Source organism: Ranitomeya variabilis, chromosome 4, assembly GCF_051348905.1.
Source record: "Ranitomeya variabilis isolate aRanVar5 chromosome 4, aRanVar5.hap1, whole genome shotgun sequence".
In the NCBI taxonomy this organism is placed as follows: domain Eukaryota; kingdom Metazoa; phylum Chordata; class Amphibia; order Anura; family Dendrobatidae; genus Ranitomeya; species Ranitomeya variabilis.
In genome coordinates this window covers 720,769,415-720,795,151 of record NC_135235.1, presented here as the reverse complement: position 1 = coordinate 720,795,151, position 25,737 = coordinate 720,769,415, and the positions used below count along the sequence as shown (strand labels likewise).

Sequence of the window (25,737 nt, the reverse complement as noted above, 5' to 3'; positions counted from 1 at the left end):
ATAGCACTCCAGTCGAGGACTGGGTTGTGAGATTGCAGCCAAGGCAATCCTAGCACCAAATCATCATGTAGATTATACAGCACCAGAAAGCGAATAATCTCCTGGTGATCCGGATTAATACGCATAGTTACTTGTGTCCAGTATTGTGGTTTATTATTAGCCAATGGGGTGGAGTCAATCCCCTTCAGAGGAATAGGAGTCTCCAAAGGCTCTAAATCATACCCACAGCGATTGGCAAAGGACCAATCCATAAGACTCAAAGCGGCGCCAGAGTCGACATAGGCGTCCGTGGTAATAGATGACAAAGAGCAAATCAGGGTCACAGATAGAATAAACTTAGACGGTAAGGTGCAAATGGAAACAGATTTATCAAGCTTTTTAGTGCGCTTAGAGCATGCTGATATAACATGAGTAGAATCACCACAATAGAAACACAACCCATTTTTCCGTCTAAAATTCTGCCGCTCGCTTCGGGACAGAATTCTATCACACTGCATACTCTCTGGCGACTTCTCAGTGGACACCGCCAGATGGTGCACTGGTTTGCGCTCCCGCAAACGCCTATCGATCTGAATAGCCATTGTCATGGACTCATTCAGACCCGCAGGCACAGGGAACCCCACCATAACATCCTTAATGGCATCAGAGAGACCCTCTCTAAAAGTCGCCGCCAGGGCGCACTCATTCCACTGAGTAAGCACAGACCATTTACGGAATCTTTGGCAGTAAATTTCCGCTTCATCTTGTCCCTGAGATAGGGACATCAAAGTTTTTTCTGCCTGAAGCTCCAAATGAGGTTCGTCATAAAGCAACCCCAAGGCCAGAAAAAACGCATCCACATTGAGCAACGCAGGATCCCCTGGTGTCAATGAAAAAGCCCAGTCTTGAGGGTCGCCCCGGAGCAAGGAAATCACAATCCTGACCTGCTGTGCAGGGTCTCCGGCAGAGCGAAATTTCAGGGACAAAAATAATTTGCAATTATTTCGAAAATTCTGAAACCCAGATCTATTCCCCGAGAAAAATTCCGGCAAAGGAATTCTCGGCTCAGATACAGGTGCATGACAAACAAAGTCTTGCAAATTTTGTACCTTCGTGGCGAGATTATTCAAACCTGCAGTTACACTCTGAAGATCCATTACAAACAGGTGGACACAGAGCCAAAAAAAAAAAAAAATCTCAGCAGACTTCTTATTTCTCTCCTTTCTCAGCCAAGGATTTTAACCCTTTAGTGGGCCGGTCAAACTGTCATGTTCTCAATGGCAAGAGAACATAGCATCAGCATATATAGGAACTAGCTCACCTCTAGAGAAATACCCCGAAAGGAGACAGAGGCCCCCCACATGTATTGGCGGTGAATCAAGATGAAATAACAAACGTAGTATGAAAATAGGTTTAGCAAATTTGAGGTCCACTTACTACATAGCAGAAGACAGAAAGGACACTTTCATGGTCAGCTGAAAACCCTATCAAAATACCATCCAGAAATTACTTTAAAACTCTGGCATTAACTCATAACACCAGAGTGGCAATTCCTGTTCACAAGAGCTTTCCAGACACAGTAACGAAACTACAGCTGTGAACTGGAACAAAAATGCAAAAACAAACATGGACAAGAGTCCAACTTATCTAGTAGTTGTCTAGGAGCAGGAACAAGCACAGAGAGGCTTCTGATAACATTGTTGACCGGCAAGCAACTAACAGAGCAGCAAGGTTATATAGCGACTCCCACATCTTGATGGGAACAGGTGAACAGAGAAGATGAAGACACCAGTTCAATTCCACCAGTAGCCACCGGGGGAGCCCAGAATCCAAATTCACAACACCCAACAGTCAAACAAGGAGGTGGCAGCATCATCCTATGGGGGTGTTTTTCAGCTGTTGGGACAGGACGACTAGTTGTCATTGAAGGAAACATGAATGCAGCCAAGTACGGAGATATCCTGGATAAAAATCTCTTCCAGAGTACTCTGTCCTCAGACTTGGCCGAAGGTTCACCTTCCAACAAGACAATAACCTTAAGCACATAGCTAAAATAACAGAGGAGTGGCTTCAGAACACCTCTGTGACCATTCTTGACTGGCCCAGCCAGAGCCCTGACCTAAACCCAATTGAGCATCTATGGAGAGACCTGAAAATGGCTGTCCACCAACATTCACCATCCAACCTGACAGAACTGGAGAGGATCTGCAGGGAAGAATGGCAGAGGATCCCCAAATCCAGGGGTGAAAAACTTGTTGCATCATTCCCAAGAAGACTCATGGCTGTACTAGCTCTAAATGGTCAATACTGAGTGTCACAGGGTCCTACTCCGGTATCACACAATCAACAGAGCGAGAAATCAGTGAAAAGATCCAAGAATCTTTATTTAGGCAAAAACACGAAAGGTCGATATACGATCCACCACACAAAGGATAAAAAATAGTCCAGAACACGAATCCAGTTCAGTAACAGGATAAAAGTCCAACAATCCAGCACAGAGGATAAAATATGGTCCATACGCTTCTCCTTCTCTCTGAGGTCCTGTGTTCACTTCATAGTTCCAAACAAGACTGATCTGTATATCACATCCCCATTCACAGGATAGGGGGGGTGGGTCGCAGGGGCTCATTGTTTCAACAAGCTAGGTCAACATGTCATTAGCATATTAGCAAACAACATTATTCACTGACCCTGTGGAGAGATACCAGTACAGGAATGTGGGGAGAATATCAGAGGGCAAATAACAACTCAACACCATGAAAATAAGCAAAATAGAAATATACACAAAATGATACCCACATAACATATCACACCATCACACTGAGCAAAGGGTCTGAATACTTATGACCATGTGATATTTCAGTTTTTCTTTTTTAATATATTTGCAAAAATTACTACATTTTTGTTTTTTTCAGTCAAGATGGGGCGCAGAGTGTACATTAATGAGAAAAAAATGAACTTTTTTGAATTTACCAAATGGCTGCAATGAAACAATGAAAAATGTAAAGTCTTCTTCTGAATACTTTCCATACCCTGTGTATATTACAGCCATCAGCCACGCACAACTTAGAAATATATCACGGCACAGGTGTACTGTTTATTATGTAGTTTATCGCAATCTTGTATGAAGTTAGTTGGTTTTATAATAAATTGAAAAATCAGGATAAAGGGAAACTCTGCTTATTGTACAGAAATTCACACTTGGCCTCACTGCACATTTAATGTTGTCAATTATAAAAGTGAAGTTCAGTCAGAAAGACTGGACCTGGTCTTGTAGGGACCATATGATCACATTCAGCAGCACAGAAGGGGGAGAAGGGAGATTCATCCAATATCAGGGATCTAAAAACGACCCAAGCGATCCATAATAGGATGATCAGCCAGAGACATAATATTAGGAAAGGTATAATCTGTCTGTTTAGGCATTTCGTTGTAGAATATAAATGAGATCCCACCAGTTTAACCCCATAGTGACAGAGCCAATTTGGTACTTAATGACCGAGCCAATTTTTACAATTCTGACCACTGTCACTTTATGAGGTTATAACTCTGGAACGCTTTAACGGATCCCGCTGATTCTAAGACTGTTTTTTTCGTGACATATTGTACTTCATGTTAGTGGTAACATTTCTTCGATATTACTTGCGAATATTTATGAAAAAAATGAATATGGCGAAAATTTTTAAAATGTTGCAATCAGAGAGATATGTCACACAAAATAGTTAATAAATAACATTTCCCACATATCTACTTTACATCAGCACAATTTTGGAAACAATTTTTTTTTTGGTAGCAAGTTATAAGGGTTAAAAATTGACCAGCAATTTCTCTTTTTTACAACAAAATTTACAAAACCATTTTTTTAGGGACCATCTCACATTTAAAGTCACTTTGAGGGGTGTACATGACAGAAAATACCCAAACTTGACACCAATCTAAAAACTACACCCATCAAGGTGCTCAAAACCATATTCAAGAAGTTTATTAACCCTTGACGTGTTGTGAACTATAGTTCTTGGCTCCCTCTTGTGGTCATTAGCGGTATGGCAATTGGAGTGTATTTCCCCAGGTTGGCACTCACCTGCTTCGTTTGGCCTGGGTGTGCCTATATAAACTTCCTGGATACTCAGTATTGTGCCTGGATTCGTTGTTATCAGACCTTGTCTGTTTTCTCCTGTCTCCTGGTCTCCTGATTTTGCAAGATAAGCTAAGTCCAGCTTTCTTATTTTTGTGCATTTGAGTTTCCCTTATTCTGTTCCAGCTTTGTTTAAAATGTGATTCCTGATTTTGCTGGAAGCTCAAGGGGGGCTGTTATCCTCCCCCCACACCGTTAGTCGGTGCGGGGGTTCTTGGATATTCAGCGTGGATATTTTGTAGGGTTTTTTGCTGACCGTATAAGTCATCTTCCTATTTTCTGCTATTAGTCAGTGGGCCTCTCTTTGCTAAATGTAGTTCATTTTGTCTGTGACTTTGATTTGCTCATTATCTTCCTACCCTGTTATGGCATTTGTGGATTCAGGTGCTGCCCTGAGTCTTATGGATTTATCATTTGCCAAGCGCTGTGGTTTTGTCCTAGAGCCTTTAGAAAATCCTATTCCTCTTAGAGGAATTGATGCTACGCCATTGGCGGAGAATAAACCGCAGTATTGGACACAGGTGACCATGTGCATGTCTCCTGAACATCGGGAGGTGATTCGTTTTCTTGTTTTGCATAAAATGCAGGATTTGGTCGTTCTGGGTCTGCCATGGTTACAGACCCATAATCCAGTTTTGGATTGGAAGGCAATGTCCGTGTCAAGTTGGGGTTGTCAGGGAATTCATTGCGATTCCTCGTCGGTGTCTATTGCTTCTTCTACTCCTTCTGAAGTCCCTGAGTATTTGTTGGACTATCAGGATGTATTCAGTGAGTCCAGGTCCAGTGCCCTTCCTCCTCATAGGGACTGTGACTGTACTATAGATTTGATTCCTGGTAGTAAATTTCCTAAGGGACGACTATTTAATCTGTCTGTACCTGAGCATGCCGCGATGCGTGCTTATATTAAGGAGTCTTTGGAGAAGGGACATATTCGTCCATCCTCTTCCCCTCTTGGTGCGGGATTCTTTTTTGTGGCCAAGAAAGACGGCTCTTTGAGACCGTGTATAGACTATCGGCTTTTGAATAAAATCACTGTCAAATTTCAGTATCCTTTGCCACTATTGTCGGACTTGTTTGACCGGATTAAGGGTGCCAAATGGTTCACCAAGATAGATCTTCGCGGTGCGTACAACCTTGTACGCATTAAGCAGGGAGATGAATGGAAAACTGCGTTCAATACGCCCGAAGTTCATTTTGAGTACTTGGTGATGCCTTTTGGGCTTTCTAATGCCCCCTCAGTGTTTCAGTCCTTTATGCATGACATTTTCCGGAAGTATCTGGATAAATTTATGATTGTTTATCTGGATGATATTCTGGTTTTCTCTGATGATTGGGATTCTCATGTAAAGCAGGTCAGGATGGTGTTTCAGGTTTTGCGTGATAATGCTTTGTTTGTGAAGGGCTCAAAGTGTCTCTTTGGAGTGCAGAAGGTTTCCTTTTTGGGTTTTATTTTCGCCCCTTCTACTGTGGAGATGGACCCAGTCAAGGTCCGAGCTATTCATGATTGGACTCAACCCATGTCCGTTAAGAGTCTTCAGAAGTTCTTGGGTTTTGCTAATTTCTACCGTCGTTTTATTGCTAATTTTTCTAGCATTGTAAAACCTTTGACGGATATGACCAAGAAAGGTTCTGATGTTGCTAATTGGGCTCCTGCGGCCATGGAGGCTTTCCGGGAGCTGAAGCGCCGGTTTACTTCGGCGCCTGTTTTGTGCCAGCCTGATGTCTCACTTCCCTTTCAGGTTGAAGTAGACGCTTCTGAGATCGGTGGAGGGGCTGTTTTGTCGCAGAAAGGCTCTGGTTGCTCTGTGATGAGACCATGTGCTTTTTTTTCTAGGAAGTTTTCGCCTGCTGAGCGGAACTATGATGTTGGTAATCGGGAGTTTCTGGCTATGAAGTGGGCATTTGAGGAGTGGCGTCATTGGCTCGAGGGAGCTAAGCATCGTGTGGTGGTCTTGACTGATCATAAAAATCTGATGTACCTCGAGTCCGCTAAACGCCTGAATCTTAGACAGGCTCGTTGGTCGTTGTTTTTCTCCCGTTTTGACTTTGTGGTCTCGTACCTGCCTGGTTCAAAGAATGTGAAGGCTGATGCTCTTTCTAGGAGTTTTGTGCCTGACTCTCCTGGAGTCGCAGAGCCAGCGGGTATTCTTAAAGAGGGAGTAATCTTGTCGGCCATTTCTCCTGATTTGCGACGTGTGTTGCAGAGATTCAGAGAAGCTCAAGGGGGGCTGTTATCCTCCCCCCACACCGTTAGTCGGTGCGGGGGTTCTTGGATATTCAGCGTGGATATTTTGTAGGGTTTTTTGCTGACCGTATAAGTCATCTTCCTATTTTCTGCTATTAGTCAGTGGGCCTCTCTTTGCTAAATCTAGTTCATTCTTACGTTTGTCATTTCTTCTTACCTCACCGTTATTATTTGTTGGGGGCTTGTATCATAACTTTGGGGTCCTTTCTCTTGAGGCAAGAGAGGTCTTATTTTCTCTGAAAGGGTTAGTTAGTTCTCCGGCTGGCGCGAGACGTCTAGAACCAACATAGGTACGTTCCCCGGCTGCTGCTAGTTGTTTGTGCTAGGATCAGGTATACGGTCAGTCAAGTTACCACTTCCCTATGAGCTGGTTTTTTGTGTTTGCAGACTTAGCTGGTACTCCTGAGATCCTCTGCCATTAGGATCATAACATGACGTGCTTTACAGCAAATGAAACAATGTGGAAGGAAAAAATGAACATTTAACTTTTTTTTGCAAACATTTTACTTCAGAACCAATTTTTTTTATTTTCACAAGGGTAAAAAGAGAAAATGGACCACAAAATGTGTTGTGAAATTTCTCCTGAATACGAAGATACCCCATATGTGGAGGAAAACCACTGTTTGGGCGCACGGCAGGGCTTGGAAGAAAAGGAGCGCAGTTTGACTTTTTCAATGCAGAATTGTCTGGAATTGAGATCGGACGCCATGTCGCGTTTGGAGAGCCCCTGATGTGCCTAAACAGTGGAAACCCCCACAAGTGACACCATTTTGGAAACTATACCCCTTAAGGAACTTATCTAGATGTGTGGTAAGCACTTTGAACCCCCAAGTGCTTCATATAAGTTTATAATGTAGAGCTGTGAAAATAAAATCACATTTTTTACACAAAAATGATCTTTTCGCCCTCAAATTTTTATTTTCACAAGGGAATTAGACCCAAAACGTTGTTGTGCAATTTGTCCTGAGTACGTCAATACTCCATATGTGGGGGTAAACCCCAGTTTGGGCGCATGGCAGAGCTTGGAAGAGAAGTTCCGTTTGACTTTTTCAATGCAGAATTGGCTGGAATTGAGATCAGACGCCATGTCGTGTTTGGAGAGCCCCTCATGTGACTAAACAGTGGAAACCTCCCACAAGTGACCCCATTTTGGAAACTAAACCCATTAAGGAACTTATCTAGATGTGTGGTGAGCACTTTGAACCCCCAAGTGCTTCACAGAAATTTCTAACGTAGAGCCGTGAAAATAAAAAAATCCTTTTTTTTCCTTTAAAATCAAATTTTAGCTCACAATTTTTTATTTTTTCAAGGGTAACAGGAGAAATTGGACCCCAAAATTTATTGTGCAATATATCCTGAGTACGACGATACCTCATATGTGGGGGGGACCACTGTTTGAGCGCATGGCAGAGCTCGGAAGGGAAGGCGTGCCGTTTTGGAATGCAGACTTTGATGGAATGGTCTGAGGGTGTCACATTGCGTTTGTAGAGCCCCTGATGTACCCAAACAGTAGAAACCCCCCACAAGTGACCCCATTTTGGAAACTAGACCCCCAAGGAACTTATCTAGATGTGTGGTGAGCACTTTGCATTCTAAACTTCTGTGAAACACTTGGGCGTTCAAAGTGCTCACCACATAGCTAGATAAGTTCCTTGGGGGTGTAGCTTCCAAAGTAGGGTCACTTGTGGGGGGTTTCTACTGTTTAGGTACATCAGGGGCTCTGAAAATGCAACATGATACCCGCAGACCATTCCATCAAATTCTGCATTTTAATACGTCACTACTTCCCTTCCGAGCCCTGATGTGTGCCCAAACAGTGGTCCCCCCCACATATGGGGTATCAGCGTACTCAGAACAAATTGGACAACAAATTTTGGGGTCCAATGTCTCCTGTTGCCCTTGTGAAAATAAAAAAGTGGCAGATAAAAAAATAATTTTTGTGGAAAAAAAATATATATATTTTCACGTCTCTGCATTCTAAATGTCTGTGTAACACTTGGGCGTTCAGAGTCATGAAAATATATATATAGTTTTTTTCCACAAAAATTATTTTTTTTATCTCCCAATTTTTTATTTTCCCAAGGGTAACAGGAGAAATTGGACCCCAAAATTTGTTGTCCAATTTGTTCTGAGTACGCTGATACCCCATATGTGGGGGGGGACCACTGTCTGGGCACACATCAGGGCTCAGAAGGGAAGTAGTGACGTGTTAAAATGCAGACTTTGATTGAATGGTCTGTGGGTGTCATGTTGCATTTTCAGAGCTCCTGATGTACCTAAACAGTAGAAACCCCCACAAGTGACCCTACTTTGGAAACTAGACCCCCCAAGGAACATATCAAGCTATGTGGTGAGCATTTTAAACTCCCAAAAGCTTCACAGAAGTTTGACGCAGAGCCATGAAAATAAAAAATCATTTTTTCCCCACAAAAATGATTTTTAGCCCCCAATTTTTTTAATTTTTGCAAGGGTAGCAGGAGAATCTGGACCCCAAAAGTTGTTGTCCAATCAGTCCTGAGTACGCTGATACCCCATATGTGGGGGTAAACCACTATTTGGGCGCACGACAGAGCTCAGAAGGGAGAGAAGCACCAATTGACTTTTTGAATGTAAAATTGGCTGTCGGGTTTGGAGACCCCCTGATGTACCTAAACAGTGGAAACCCCCAACTCCAACCATAACCCCAACACACCCCTAACGCTAATCCCAACCCAATCCATAACCCTAATCAAAACCCTAACCCCAAAACACCCCTAACCCTATGGCATAACCCTAATCACAACCCTAACGCCAAAACACCCTAACCCTAATCCCAACCCTAACCCTAATCAAATCCCTAAACACACCCCTAATCATCTCAACCCTAACCGCAAACCTAACCCTAACCTTAACCCTAATGCCAAACCTAACCCTAATCCCAAACGTAACCCTAATGCCAACCTTAACCCTAATACCAAACCTAAATTTAGCCCCAACCCTAAGTTTAGCCCCAACCCTAACTTTAGCCCCAATTCTAGCGCTAACCCCAACTTCAGCCCTAACCCCAACCCTAACCTTAGCCCTAACCCTAGCCCTAACCCTAATTGGAAAATAGAAATGCATACTTTTTTTTATTTTATCATTTTTTCCTAACTAAGGGGGTGATAAAGAGGTGGGTTATTTACTATTTTTTTATTTTGATCACTGTGATAGGATCTCACAGTGACCAAAATAAAACAAGAGGAAGAATCTTCCTCTGTCGGCCGGCACATCACGGCGGGCACACTGCGCATGCGCCCATTTTCTTCCCGAAGGAAGAAGCCAGTGGCCAGGAGGGGACGCAGGAGGACCCAGGGACACCGGTAAGTATGATAGGACAGAGAAATAGGTGGATTCGGGGAACCTCTGATATGCAATCACATCAGAGAACAGAGAATGACACGCAGCTTTTTTTTGCATTCTCCGGTAAACGGTTAAGTACCGGCGATCGCAAAACAGGGGTCGGTATAAACTGACCCCGATCATGTTCTTTGGGGTCTTGGCTACCCCCGACAGCTGAGACCCCAAAGATCTGCCGGGTGCCGGCCGGCGGGTGCACTGCGCATGCGCCCACCATTTTTCCCCTGGCAAAAGATGGCGGTGCCCATCGGGAGCAACGAGGAGCATCGGGGGAGACGGGGGGAGTATTGGGGGGCTATCGGGGACCCCATTTCTCTGTCCTCTGATGTGCGATCACATCGGAGGACAGAGAAATTAAATGGGAAATCGCGTTTTTTTGTTTTGGGGGGGGGGTTTGCGGCCGCGAGTAAACGGTTAATTACCGGCGGTCACAACCCGGGGGTCGGTAAAAACCCCCCCGAATCATGTTCTCTGGGACCTCAGCTACCCTCGGCAACCGAGACCCCAGAGAAAATCCGACTCTGGGGGGCGCTATTCACTTTTTCCACAGCGCTGTTAATTAACGGCGATGTGGTTTAAGTACCCTTAACTGCTGCCGTTAAAAGGCATATCGGCGGTCGTTTAGGGGTTAAGACTCATTATATTAGAACAAAAATCAGAACATGTGTCTAATAGGTCCCAAAGACTTGTGAGTAGAGAATCCTATTGGATTTTTAAACTATCCACACTTAAACCGGAGGATTTTCCATGTACATATATTTTTCTTTATATGGATTTTATTGTGCATCTAATATGCATTTTACATCTATTTGTATTGTTTTGTATACAAAGAAAGGTTTCTATAAAAAAAACTGCACCATAGGCGCGGTTTAATTAACAAATTAAGCAATTGGATCAGTGACGCCGTTCTGGAGGATATAAAACATCCACAATGTATCATTTGTATATGCCTGAGGAAGGAGCTGGTTCACATCGGAAATGAGTAGAATATTAAAATGAAAAGTTTTTTTTTTTTACGTTCATTTGTTTTGATACCCAACTTTATGGCTCAGCACTTGGCAGCGCTTTTCAAAACCCTGATTTTTTCCTTCCTCCCATATCAGGGATTTTGGAAGCCAGCAGCATCATTACCCTCCGTTTTCTCTAAAAGGCTCACCATAATATTTTTCTAACTTGTCAGCACATTTACGTACGCTGCCATTTGGCTTTGTAGTTTACAGATCTGGGCAGGTAACGGTCAGAGTCTTCTAATCTCAGGGGGTAGTTGGATCCTCCAGGTTGTAAGTTCTATAGAAAAGGGCTTTCAATGCCCAAAGTCACTTGGACAGTTTTGGATGGAGGAGGATGTTACATAGTTATTAAGGTTGAAGGAAGACTTTAAGTCCATCTAGTTCAACCCATAGCCTAACCTAACATGCCCTAACATGTTGATCCAGAGGAAGGCAAAAAAACCCATGTGGTAAGAGTAAGCTCCACCATGGGGAAAAAAATTCCTTCCTGACCCCACATACGGCAATCAGACTAGTTCCCTGGATCAACGCCTTATCAAGGAATCTAATATATATACCCTGTAACATTATACTTTTCCAGAAAGGCCACCAGTCCCCTTTTAAATTTAAGCAATGAGTCACTCATTACAACATCATACGGCAGAGAGTTCCATAGTCTCACTGCTATTACAGTAAAGAATCCGCGTCTGTTATTATGCTTAAACCTTTTTCCTCCAGACGTAGAGGATGCCCCCTTGTCCCTGTCACCGGTCTATGATTAAAAAGATCATCAGAAAGGTCTTTGTACTGTCCCCTCATATATTTATACATTAACATAAGATCACCCCTTAGCCTTCGTTTTTCCAAACTAAATAGCCCCAAGTGTAATAACCTATCTTGGTATTGCAGACCCCCAGTCCTCTAATAACCTTGGTCGCTCTTCTCTGTACCCGCTCCAGTTCAGCTATGTCTTTCTTATACACCGGAGACCAGAACTGTGCACAGTATTCTAAGTGTGGTCGCACTAGTGACTTGTATAGAGGTAAAATTATGTTCTCCTCATGAGCATCTATGCCTCTTTTAATACATCCCATTATTTTATATGCCTTTGTAGCAGCTGCCTGACACTGGCCACTGAATATGAGTTTGTCATCCACCCATACACCCAGGTATTTTTCATTGACGGTTTTGCCCAGAGTTTTAGAATTAAGCACATACCGTATATACTCGAGTATAAGCCGACCCGAGTATAAGCCGACCCCCCTAATTTTGCCACAAAAAACTGGGAAAACTTATTGACTCGAGTATAAGCCTAGGGTGGAAAATGCAACAGCTACCGGTGAATTTCAAAAATAAAAATAGATGCTCCATACTGTTCATTATGGCCCCATAGCTGTGCCATATAGTGCTCTGCACCATTATTGCCCCATAGCTGTGCCATATAGTACTCTGCACCATTATTGCCCCATAGCTGTGCCATACAGTGCTCTGCACCATTACTGCCCCATAGCTGTGCCATATAGTGCTCTGCACCATTATTGCCCCATAGCTGTGCCATACAGTGCTCTGCACCATTACTGCCCCATAGCTGTGCCATATAGTGCTCTGCACCATTATTGCCCCATAGCTGTGCCATACAGTGCTCTGCACCATTACTGCCCCATAGCTGTGCCATATAGTGCTCTGCACCATTATTGCCCCATAGCTGTGCCATACAGTGCTCTGCACCATTACTGCCCCATAGCTGTGCCATATAGTGCTCTGCACCATTATTGCCCCATAGCTGTGCCATACAGTGCTCTGCACCATTACTGCCCCATAGCTGTGCCATATAGTGCTCTGCACCATTATTGCCCCATAGCTGTGCCATACAGTGCTCTGCACCATTACTGCCCCATAGCTGTGCCATATAGTGCTCTGCACCATTACTGCCCCATAGCTGTGCCATACAGTGCTCTGCACCATTACTGCCCCATAGCTGTGCCATATAGTGCTCTGCACCATTACTGCCCCATAGCTGTGCCATATAGTGCTCTGCACCATTATTGCCCCATAGCTGTGCCATACAGTGCTCTGCACCATTACTGCCCCATAGCTGTGCCATATAGTGCTCTGCACCATTACTGCCCCATAGCTGTGCCATACAGTGCTCTGCACCATTACTGCCCCATAGCTGTGCCATATAGTGCTCTGCACCATTACTGCCCCATAGCTGTGCCATATAGTGCTCTGCACCATTACTGCCCCATAGCTGTGCCATACAGTGCTCTGCACCATTACTGCCCCATAGCTGTGCCATATAGTGCTCTGCACCATTACTGCCCCATAGCTGTGCCATACAGTGCTCTGCACCATTACTGCCCCATAGCTGTGCCATATAGTGCTCTGCACCATTACTGCCCCATAGCTGTGCCATACAGTGCTCTGCACCATTGCCCCATAGCTGTGCCATACAGTGCTCTGCACCATTACTGCCCCATAGCTGTGCCATACAGTGCTCTGCACCATTACTGCCCCATAGCTGTGCCATATAGTGCTCTGCACCATTACTGCCCCATAGCTGTGCCATACAGTGCTCTGCACCATTGCCCCATAGCTCTGCCATATAGTGCTCTGCACCGTCCATTATTGCCCCATAGCTGTGCTGCTGCTGCTGCTGGAATAAAAATAATAAAACACATACTCACCTGTCTTGCTTGCAGCTTCTCGGCGCCATCTTCCCGGCGTCTCCCTGCACTGACTGATCAGGCAGAGGGCGGCGCGCACACTATTGCGTCATCGCGCCCTCTGCCTGCAGTCAGTGAGGAGAGAGAGACGCCGGGAAGATGGAGACAGCGCCCGGCGTGTGGAACCAGGACAGGTGAATATGACATACTTACCTGCTCCCGGCGTCCCGCTCCTTCCCCCTGCCTGTGTTCGGTGCCGCAGCCTCTTCCTCTGTCAGCGGTCACCGGCACCGCTTCATTAGAGAAATGAATAGGCGGCTCCGCCCCTATGGGAGGTGGAGCAGCCTATTCATTTCTCTAATGAGCGGTCCCACGTGACCGCTCAGGGGAAGAGGCTGCTGCACCCGGAGACCGTGGGACGGGCAGGGGGAGTGACAGGATCGCCGGGACTAGGTAAGTATGCCTCAGCGCCCTCTCCCCCTCACCCGCCGACCCTGCCACAGACCGTGACTCGAGTATAAGCCGAGGGGGCACTTTCAGCCCAAAAATTTGGGCTGAAAATCTCGGCTTATACTCGAGTATATACGGTAGTTATACATCTTATGACTTCTACCCAAGTGCATGACCTTACACTTATCCCCATTAAAGCTCATTTGCCATTTATCAGCCCAAGCTTCTAGTTTACATAAATCATCCTGTAATATAAAATTGTCCTCCTCTGTATTGATTACCCTGCAGAGTTTAGTGTCATCTGCAAATATTGAAATTCTACTCTGAATGCCCCCAACAAGGTCATTAATAAATATGTTAAAAATAAGAGGGCCCAATACTGACCCCTGTGGTACCCCACTGCTAACCGCGACCCAGTACGAGTGTGCTCCATTAATAACCACCCTTTGTTTCCTATCCCTGAGCCAACTCTCAACCCACTTGCACATATTTTCCCCTATCCCCATTATTCTAATTTTATGTAACAACCTTTTGTTTGGCACCGTATCAAAAGCTTTTGAAAAGTCCATCTACACTACATCTACTGGGTTCCCTTGGTCCAGTCCGGAACTTACCTCTTCATAGAAGCTGATCATGTCAGACTAATTTGATCGGTCCCTAGTAAACCCGTGCTGATACTGGGTCATGAGGTTATTCCTCTTCAGATACTCCAGTATAGCATCCCTTAGAATGCCCTCCAGGATTTTACCCACAGTAGAGGTTAAGCTTACTGGCCTATAATTTCCGAGTTCAGTTTTTGTCCCCTTTTTGAATATTGGCACCACATTTGCTATACGCCAGTCCTGTGGTACAGACCCTGTTATTATGGACTCTTTAAAGATTAAAAATAATGGTCTATCAATGACTGTACTTAATTCTTGCAGTACTCGGGGGTGTATCCCATCCGGGCCAGGAGATTTGTCAATTTTAGTGATTTTTAGATGACGCCGTACTTCCTGCTGGGTTAAGCAGGTAACATTTAATTGGGAATTTTTATCACTAGTCATATTGGCTGCCATGGGATTTTCTTTTGTAAATACTGATGAAAAAAAGTCATTTAGCATATTGGCTTTTTCCTCATCCTCATCCACCATTTCACCCAGACTATTTTTAAGGGGGCCAACACTATCATTTTTTAGTTTCTTACTATTTATGTAGTTAAATAATATTTTGGGATTATTTTTGATCTCTCTAGCAATGAGTCTCTCGGTCTCAATCTTTGCTGCCTTGATTTGCTTTTTACAGAATTTATTTAATTTTCTGTATTTATTTAATGCCTCCTCACTACCTACTTCCTTTAATTCTCTAAATGCTTTCTTTTTGTCCCTTATTGCGCCCCTTACAGCTCTATTTAGCCATATTGGTTTCCTCCTATTTCTAGTATGTTTATTCCCATACGGTATATACTGTGCACAGGTCCTATCCAGGATGCTAAGAAACGTCTCCCATTTTCTTTGCGTATTTTTATGTCTCAGGATATCGTCCCGGTTAATTGCACCAAGATCATCTCTCATCCGTTGGAAATTTGCCCTCCTGAAGTTTAGTGTCCTTGTCACCCCTCTACTACACATCTTATTAAAGGAGACATGAAAACTTATTATTTTGTGATCACTATTCCCCAAGTGACCCCCAACCCTTATATTTGCTATGCGGTCTGGCCTGTTGGTTAATATTAGGTCTAGCAGTGCCCCCCTTCTTGTTGGGTCCTGAACCAGTTGTGAAAGGTACCGTATTTTTCGGCATATAAGACGCACCGGACCATAAGACGCACCCCAAATTTGGGGTGAAAATTGCAGAAAAAAAGATTTTTTATAAGATGGGGGTCCGTCTTATTGTCCGAATTTACAGTATCTTACCTGAGGGCTGGTGGTGGCAGAGCAGGGTCACAGGAGGCATGGTGTCGGCAGAGGTGGGGTGAGGCGGTAAGGCGTGCACCTGAGCAGGGTCCCTTCCTGCTTAGGTGGGCGACGCCACGGCCTGGTGTCCATGGGAGGGTGGCAGCAGTGGTTACCGGCAGAGGTGTTGGGATGAGGAGGCACAGTGAGAGGTATGGCGTGAGAGGGGTCCCTTTCCCCGGTGAGGTGATGCAGCAGCCCGGTAATGCAGCAGAGCCGGGTGAATCCTGTTGTTACCGTGGTGGCAGAGGTGTGGAGATGAGGAGGCACAGTGAGCGGGGTCCCTTTCCCCGGTGAGGTGATGCTGCAGCCCCGGTAATGCAGCAGAGCCGGGTGAATCCTGTTGTTATCGGTGCGCGCGGCCATCTTCCTGAGGCCGCGCGTTCGCAGATGGAGCTCTGCTGCCCGGGGCTTCAGGAAAATGGCCGCCGCGATCCCCATCTGCGCACACGCGGCATCCCGCGGCCATTTTCCTGAAGCCCCGGGCAGCAGAGCTCCATCTGCGAACGCGCGGCCTCAGGAAGATGGCCGCGCGCACCGATAACAACAGGATTCACCCGGCTCTGCTGCATTACCGGGGCTGCAGCATCAACTCACCGGGGAAAGGGACCCCGCTCACTGCGCCTCCTCATCTCCACCGCCACACCTCTGCCGCCGCACCTCTGCCGCCGCACCTCTGCCGCCACGGTCCACGGTAAGCCTGCATTGCGCATATAAGACGCACCCCCCATTTCCCCCCCTTTTTTTGGGGGGAAAAAGTGCGTCTTATATGCCAAAAAATACGGTAATTGTCTCTCATAGTTGTCAAAAACCGATTACCTTTGCTGGAACTGCAGGTTTCTGTTCCCCAATCTATTTCAGGGTAGTTGAAGTCCCCCATAATAATGACTTCTCCTTGAGTCGCAGCTTCATCTAATTGCTTTACGAGGATATTCTCCATTGCTTCCATTAGTTTTGGAGATTTATAACAAACCCCTATCAGTAATTTATTATTTTTTCCCCCTCCCCTTATCTCCACCCACAGGGACTCTACATTTTCATTAAATTCACCTATATTATCACGCAGGATGGGTTTTAAGGCAGATTTTACATATAGACACACCCCTCCCCCTCGCTTATCTGTACGGTCATTTCTGAACAGGCTATAGCCCTGCAAGTTAACAGCCCAGTCATGGCTCTCATCCAACCACGTCTCAGATATCCCCACCATGTCATAATTATGCTCCAACAACATTAGTTCTAATTCATCCATTTTGTTGGCGAGGCTTCTGGCATTAGTATACATGCACTTGATGTTACTCTCTGTACCTCTATTCTTTCTTAAATTACTAACTGTTCTAACCCCACCCCCCATGCCACCGCCACCCCCAACTTCCTTATTTGTGCCCAGGTCTCTATCTGCACTATCTTCCCCTCCTATAAAATGAATACCCTCCCCCCCAATCCCTAGTTTAAACACTCCTCCAACCTTCTAACCATTTTCTCCCCCAGCACAGCTGCACCTTCCCCATTGAGGTGCAGCCCGTCCCTAGCGTAGAGCTTGTAGCCAACTGAGAAGTCGGCCCAGTTCTGCAGGAACCCAAACCCCTCCTTCCTACACCAATTCTTGAGCCACTTATTAACCTCCCTAATCTCCCGTTGCCTCTCTGGCGTGGCACGTGGTACAGGCAGTATTTCGGAAAATACCACGTTGGAGGTCCTTGCTTTCAGCTTGCAGCCTAATTCCCTGAAATCATCTTTAAGGACCTTCCACCTACCTCTAACTTTGTCATTTGTGCCAATGTGCACAATGACCGCTGGGTCCTCACCAGCCCCTCCCAGTAATCTGTCCACCCAATCAGCGATGTGTCGGACTCGAGCGCCAGGTAGGCAGCACACCGTTCGACGATCCCTTTCTTTGTGACAGATTGCCCTATCTGTTCCCCTAATAATTGAGTCCCCCACTACCAGCACCTGTCTGGCCTGCCCTGCTCTCCTTTTTCCCTCCTTACTGGAGCAGTCACTCCTCTGGCTTTCAGAGGAGATGCCTGGCTGCAGCAGTGCTACCCCTGTACTGGTACCCCCTCATCTGCCAACTTATCAAACTTATTGGGGTGTGCCATATCAGGACTAGCCTCCCTGGCAATCTTCCATCTACCCCGCTTCCTAACTGTCACCCAGCTAACTGCCTCACTGTCCTGCAGCTCCATCCTACCATCCCCCCCTCATCTATCCCATTGAGCTCAGTGAGCAGAAGACTCCTCTCCATATTGTCTATGGATCTCAGTGTTGCCAGCTGCACATTTAGATTCAGAATCTGGGATTCCAAATGCACAACGTGCTCACATCTCGCACAGCAGTATGCACCCTTGACCGGCTGGTCAAGGACTGCATACATGTGGCAAGATGTGCACTGGATGGCATTAACAATAGTGGAGCACATTTCCTAATGGGGATTTCACCAGACAGACACGTTAAATAACAAATAAATACAAGTATTAATTAAAAACAGACAGCAATTCCTCCCATGGAAACTCCCTGATTCCAAAGTCACTGAATCACAAGTCACACTTACCGCCGTCCACACTCAGCTCGCTCACACTCGCTATGCTGAAGATTTATAGATTTTATTTTTTTTCTCTATTTCCCTTCAACAACAAGCCACCTTGCTGTTCAAATGCACAGTTTTGGATGGAGGAGGATGTTGCGGTCTAAAGGCAAAATGGTGATCACACGATTGTGATACGTTGGACTACACCACCGATAAAGCAGCCACAGCCGGAGACTGAGAAGAATCTGTGACTTCTCTGCATTTAGTGGTCACTACTCACCTGGGTAATCGTATGTAGGAATCTCCTCTTTACACCGCTCATCACCCCTCACATATGTCTCTGTAGTATTAATATGGGTCAGATCTTCACCCTGAAACAAATATTGTAAAGGTCACAGACAGATGGAGAAGTCACATCTATGATCAGCTCTAATCCTGCCATCTCCACCGTTCTCATTACACAAGTATAAAACATATAATACTGGTGGATAAAACAACACTGAACACAAGACCTTCACAGCCGTCTACACATTGTGACACAGTCACTGGTAAGGTGATAGAGGAGAGATACAGTGGGGCAAAAAAGTATTTAGTCAGTCAGCAATAGTGCAAGTTCCACCACTTAAAAAGATGAGAGGCGTCTGTAATTTACATCATAGGTAGACCTCAACTATGGGAGACAAACTGAGAAAAAATAATCCAGAAAATCACATTGTCTGTTTTTTTATCATTTTATTTGCATTTTATGGTGGAAAATAAACAATCAAGATTTCTGGCTCTCACAGACCTGTAACTTCTTCTTTAAGAGTCTCCTCTTTCCTCCACTCATTACCTGTAGTAATGGCACCTGTTTAAACTTGTTATCAGTATAAAAAGACACCTGTGCACACCCTCAAACAGTCTGACTCCAAACTCCACTATGGTGAAGACCAAAGAGCTGTCAAAGGACACCAGAAACAAAATTGTAGCCCTGCACCAGGCTGGGAAGACTGAATCTGCAATAGCCAACCAGCTTGGAGTGAAGAAATCAACAGTGGGAGCAATAATTAGAAAATGGAAGACATACAAGACCACTGATAATCTCCCTCGATCTGGGGCTCCACGCAAAATCCCACCCCGTGGGGTCAGAATGATCACAAGAACGGTGAGCAAAAATCCCAGAACCACGCGGGGGGACCTAGTGAATGAACTGCAGAGAGCTGGGACCAATGTAACAAGGCCTACCATAAGTAACACTACGCCACCATGGACTCAGATCCTGCAGTGCCAGACGTGTCCCACTGCTTAAGCCAGTACATGTCCGGGCCCGTCTGAAGTTTGCTAGAGAGCATTTGGATGATCCAGAGGAGTTTTGGGAGAATGTCCTATGGTCTGATGAAACCAAACTGGAACTGTTTGGTAGAAACACAACTTGTCGTGTTTGGAGGAAAAAGAATACTGAGTTGCATCCAGCGCAGCATCATTTACCAGCGATTACATCATCGAGGCCGGGCTGAACTGCGGTGACCTCAGGACCGTGGGAAAATGCCAGTGATGATGTCACCACTAGTCACTGAGGCTGCGCTCGCAGCAGCTCATTCACCAGCCTGGACGGTCGCATCTTGGCACCCTTCAGGCTGAAAACTATTTAGCCCCCAGACATGGATTACAGCGTGGGGCAGAACGACAGACAGGTATGGTATATTGTTGTTTTTTTATTTTACTTTTATCACAGGAGATCGGGGGCTTAGGTGGAATTAGGCAATGCAGTACGTATGGTTTAATTTGAACTTAATAAAGGAATCTGTAATCTTTTCAATTAAAGGACTTTATTCTGGCTGTGTCTTTATTTACATATAACTATGGGATTAGTAATGGATAGGCAGGGGTGAACCTAGCCTCTCTGCTGCCTGAGGCAAAAGGCAAAATGCACCCCCCCCCCGTAGTAAAAGCAGTACAAATGAATCTGGTTTACTCTTTACTAGCCTAACCTGACGCACATGGAAAATACATACACTTTTAGATAGGAATATATTTGAAACATCGATCTTTACACTTCTTCAGAGTCTAAATGCCGCCTGAGGTGAAGTGATCAACTTGCTTCATTTTAAGTGAGCCCTTGGCCGGGGAACAGTGCTTACTGTAGCGCTTCTTCCCCGCCAGGCGTCCGTGTCGTACAGATGCGGCACACAGTTGCCACACGTATTACACACACGGACACGGATATCTCCAGTACCGGAAATATCAGGATGTGTGAAACCAGCCTAAAGCCACATTCACACGTTCAGTATTTGGTCAGTATTTTACCTCAGTATTTGTAAGCCAAATCGGGAGTGGGTGAGAGATCCAGAAGCGGTGACGTGTTTCTTTAGACTTTTCCTCTGATTGTTACTCTCCTGGTTTTGGCTTACAAATACTGAGGTAACATACTGAACATGTGAACGTGGCCTGATAGCATGTTTCTGTTACTTCTGACTTCCCGCAAACAGCTGGAGCGGACCGCGACGCCTTTCTGACCCGTAATGGAACGGGACCGCCCCTGGGTGAGTATAATATAACCTTCATTTCTCATCTTTCAGATTAATCGGGGGGTGATCTACAGCATTACAGAATGCATTACAGAATGCTGGAGATAAGCACCTGATGCCGGTGGCCGCAGCTCATATACGATTTTTGGGGTAACAGATGCCCTTTAAAAAGGTACTACTGGCCTCTCAGATCCTCAATATTAATCTGACCTGATAGCAAAATGACTATAGTTGCCCATAGGATATGTCCTCCACTTGCCCAAGTAAGTCACAATAACATGTATGGGTATAACATCCTTTTCTTAGAAGCACCACTTATTTGTACCATATAAATGAGATCATGTATATACTATTCATCCTATGGGCAACTATAGTCATTTTGCTATCAGGTCAGATTAATATTGAGGATCTGAGAGGCCAGTAGTACCTTTTTAACACCACCGCCCCTTTTTCTGTTCGAAAGAAAGAAAGAAAGAAAGAAAGAAAGAAAGAAAGAAAGAAAGAAAGAACGAACAGAGAAAAAAGAAAGTGGGCAAGTGGGAAGACCCGGGCAAAGTGCCACAATTGGCGTATCTAAGAAATGCGCCTTTTCTGGGCAGCTGTGGGCTGCTGTTTTTAGGCTGGAGGGGGCCTAAAGCAATGTCCCCTTACCAGCCTGAGAATACCAGCCTTTAGTAAGGCTGGTTGCAAAAAATGCGGTGGACCCGATTTTTTTTATTATTTATTAAAATATATATTAAAAAAATAGCAACGTGGTGACCCCAGTGTGAGGATATGGCCGCTTACTAAAGACTTTAAGACAAATGGACGCAGAGCGGAGACCACAGCTCTAAGACATAAAGACTTTTTCCAGCACGGAGCACCAGTGACATCAATATTATTGTACTTTAATAGTTAATTTGCTTGATGTGTTTTATTAGTGATTTTCTTGCTCAGCAGTTCATGCTCAGGAATCAATGTTTCTATACAGTGGCAGTCAGCAGAGGAAGACAAGCAGACTAGAGTTTATGTGAACCTAAAGGTACCGTTACACTAAACGACTTACGACCTGGCCGTGATCGTTGGTAAGTCGTTGTGTGGTTGCTGGGGAGCTGTCACACAGACAGCTCTCTCCAGCGACCAACGATCAGGGGAACGACTTCGGCATTGTTGAAACTGTCTTCAACGATGCCGAAGTCCCCCTGCAGCACCCGGGTAACCATCGGGTTACTAAGTGCAGGGCTGCGCTTAGTAACCCGATATTTACCCTGGTTACCATTGTAAAAGTTACAAAAAAAAAACAAAAAACAGTACATACTCACATTCTGATGTCTGTCACGTCCCCCGGCGTCCACAGGGTTAAAACTGCTTTCGGCAGGAGCGCTGGTAATGCACGCGCTGCTGCCGAGAGCTTCCCTGCACTGAAAGTGTCAGCGCCGGCCGTAAAGCAGAGCACAGCAGTGACGTCACCACTGTGCTCTGCTTTACGGCAGGCGCTGACACAGTCAACCCTGTTGACGCCGGGGGACGTGACAGACATCAGAATGTGAGTATGTACTGGTTTTTTGTAACTTTTACAATGGTATCCAGGGTAAATATCGGGTTACTAAGCGCGGCCCTGCGCTTAGTAACCCGATATTTACCCTGGTTACAAGTAAACACATCGCTGGATCAGCGTCACACACACCGATCCAGCGATGACAGCGGGTGATCAGCGACCAAAAAAAGGTCGTGATCATTCCCATCGACCAACGATCTCCCAGCAGGGGCCTGATCGTTGGTCGCTGTCACACATAATGAGATCGTTAGCGGGATCGTTGCTTACGTCACCAAAAACGTGACGTTGCAACGATATCGTTAACGATATCGTTATGTGTGACAGCCTCAAGGCCAGACTCTATCAATCTCATTTGTATCAAGGTCTCACTCCCATTGTACTCCCAAACCTAGGCCCATTGTGTGGGTGGGGATAGTAGACTCAGGGGAGCCATCACCACGGGAGGTCTCATATACAGTCCCAGCTGATGGAATATGCCTTGTACTGTGAGATAAAGGAAAATGTTTAAGGGGGGCGGGAGAAAAAGACATAGGGTTGAATCAGGCAGTCTTTAGAGGGATTTCGATGGAAGAGGATCCAAGCTGGAATGGATGGATGATCTATGGAGCTTTGGAGATTGTTGGCTGGAGGGGTATCCATGAGCTACGGTCGGGATATCCATTGTCTGGAGGAACATAGTCTGAGACTGCACACTATACCAGCTGGAGATACAAAATCTGTGGGCCAACTAAAAGTTGGGAGACAGTGGGCATCGCCTGGTATGGAGCCAGTGGAACTACCGATCTCAGATTGGGAACTTGGGGACTGAGGACATTGTATGTTGGCCATCTACCATGGATGTATGGAATAAATAAAATAGTTGCATCGTTAACCTGCCTAGGTGAATTTTATAACCCACAACCTCAGATCTTCACACCCTTTATTCTTGATAACAAACCTTGCTGAAGCTGACAGCTGAGGGTTCCAGCCTCAACTCTGAGTTTTGCTTGGTTGGTTCAAGAAAATTGGGGGGAACCCACACCGGGATTTTCATTCATTCATTTCGTTATACTGCAGGCGGGGGCTGAGGAATACCCCCGACCATCCGCTCCTGCTGTCACTGTTATTAGCGGCAGCAAGTGTCGGATGATGGGAGTAAGAGTCCCAAAAGCCCCCACCTGCTGTCATTGTTCAGACTTTAATATAACTCATCATTCTCTTCTGCTCCTGACGATTGCCGGCAGAGCAGGGGAGAACGATGAGAGCCGTCTTCAGCACTCGCCACCGGGGAACAGCACTTACAGTAGTGCTTCTTCCCTGGCGGCCGTCTATGTGGTACTGAGGTACACGGTTGCCACACGTGTGCCGCAAGTATTACACACATGGACACTGATATCTCTGGTATTGGTTTTTCCGGGATCGGAAATAAACGGAAGTGTGAAATCGGCTTAAGGGAGATCTCATGACACCTTCTCTCCATCTACCTGATGATCCTGAGGAACATTGGGATCTTCTTGTTTACAGTCCTGTGGAAGAAGAGGATGGGGACATCTCTCTGGTGTTGTCCTCTTACTGGATAGATCTGGAGGAAACACATACAGGGACTGAATTCATTCTTTACATACAGATAATTATAGGCCATGTGTATTTAGTCCTGTCTATTACCTGGTGATGTGAGGGGCTGGGGAGACTCCATTATGACGTCCTTATACAGATCTCTGTGTCCTTCTAAATACTCCCACTCCTCCATGGAGAAATAGACGGCGACATCCTGACACCTTATAGGAACCTGACACATACAATGATACCGTCATCCCCTGATCCCTTCATAGCGTTACTGTATAATGTCCCAGCATTCCCAGCAGTGTCACCTCTCCAGTCAGCAGCTCAATCATCTTGTAGGTGAGTTCTAGGATCTTCTGGTCATTGATGTCCTCATGTATCAGGGGGTGAGGTGGAGGCCCCGTGATTGGGCTCGGGGGTCTTCCCCATCCCTCAGACACAGGGTCCTGACAGCGCTCACTAGAGGTCTTCTTCACTACTGTGTAATCCTGGTTATGGAGAGACACATTAATAAATCTCACTACAGACATTCCCAGAGTCCTCACCTCTCCAGTTCTGTCCATCTGTTATTCCCATAGATAAGAATGATGTAATGTGACGTCATCAGGATCTCTCACCTCTCCAGTAAGCCGGAAGAGGATCTCTAGGGTGAGGTGTAATATCATCTCCGCCATCTTGTCTCTGTTCATATCCATCTGTGATGGGTAAATCAGGAAATTCTCTTATATAGAAGATCTTCACTGAGAGGATCCGATATTGTAGAGACCTGAATGAGAAGAAGATGAGCCGATGTAACATCATAAGAATCCTGTGTAATAATACAATTACTGGGGATAATAAGGGAAACATATGAGGAGATTTATTATTTTACAGTATTTAGTTTTCTTCTTTCCATCTACTAATAAAACCTATATATTTCGGCCACAGACAACAAGCAGTTTCCTCCTCGGAGTCGGCAGCTGAATACGTTCCTCATAGACTCATCTTCCATAACGCTAATTCTCGTCTCATTTCCCGACCCTGGAATCGGCATTAGTAATACTGCAGGAGATATTCATTACACGTGACAGGAGAAATAACGACTCCATGATGAGGACGACATCTTCATCTCCTACTGCGGCTCTAGGAACAGATCTGTCCAGAGTCGGTCACTGACTCCATCCCCACCGGCCTCTATATGGAGGTTTCCCGTCTTCCCCGCACTGGAATCTTCTATCACGTTAGATCTCAGCTCTGAGTCACACACAGAAGTTTGAGGCTTTTATAGGAGATTGTCGGTAAGAACAAGACCGGAGATATCTGAGGCCGATGTCTCCATGTACGGGGTTTATTTCTCCGGATAGGATGGTTTTCTTTGGTACTTTCCCCCATTAGAAGGGACACCGGTGGATATTGGGGTCTTTACCTGCTACAGTCCTGGTGGGATTTACTCGGTACAGTGGCCGTTGGACAAATCACACCATCAATTACCCTCAGACTGAAGGAACATCGCTCCTCTACTCGGCTCTATGGATCCAGGATGAAATCCACTGCGGCCCCTGCAAGAAAAGGAGGAGGAAGAGCAGAAGTTGGGGGAGACCACCGTGGCCTGAGATTTCTACGGCTGCTCTGTGCGCACAGGACCTGTGATGAGGTCACAGGAGGGGAGGAGTCAGGGGTCACATGATCGGGGGCCTCAGTGTATGCAGGACTCTGCTGTGCTGGTTGTCATGGTGCTGGATGAGGGGAAGTTTATGTGTGGGGTCAGGAGGGGTTTACAGTGTGGATGTAGCAGAGCCGTGTGTGTACGAGGTGTACGGAGCGGAGCCGTGTGTGTACAAGGTGTTCGGAGCAGAGCCGTGTGTG

General features: G+C 45.6%; 1 protein-coding gene across 3 annotated transcripts in view; it reads right to left on the bottom strand.

Annotated features, from left to right (window-relative positions):
• Positions 1-25,522, bottom strand: part of LOC143766637 (uncharacterized) — a 46,639-nt gene extending 21,117 nt beyond the window's left edge. Inside the window, exons 1-6 of one of the 3 annotated variants that reach the window (XM_077254449.1) lie at positions 25,353-25,522; positions 24,510-24,658; positions 24,201-24,380; positions 23,995-24,118; positions 23,814-23,911; positions 18,587-18,677 (exon numbers count right to left, since the gene is read on the bottom strand). In XM_077254449.1, coding sequence (XP_077110564.1) covers positions 18,587-18,677; positions 23,814-23,911; positions 23,995-24,118; positions 24,201-24,380; positions 24,510-24,587 — 571 coding nt within the window. In that variant the 5' untranslated portion in view covers positions 24,588-24,658; positions 25,353-25,522. Of the gene's footprint in view, positions 1-18,586; positions 18,678-23,813; positions 23,912-23,994; positions 24,119-24,200; positions 24,381-24,509; positions 24,659-25,297 lie in introns of all 3 variants that reach the window. The other 2 variants (XM_077254448.1, XM_077254447.1) reach the window with 2 other exon arrangements.
• Positions 25,523-25,737: the final 215 nt, after the last annotated feature.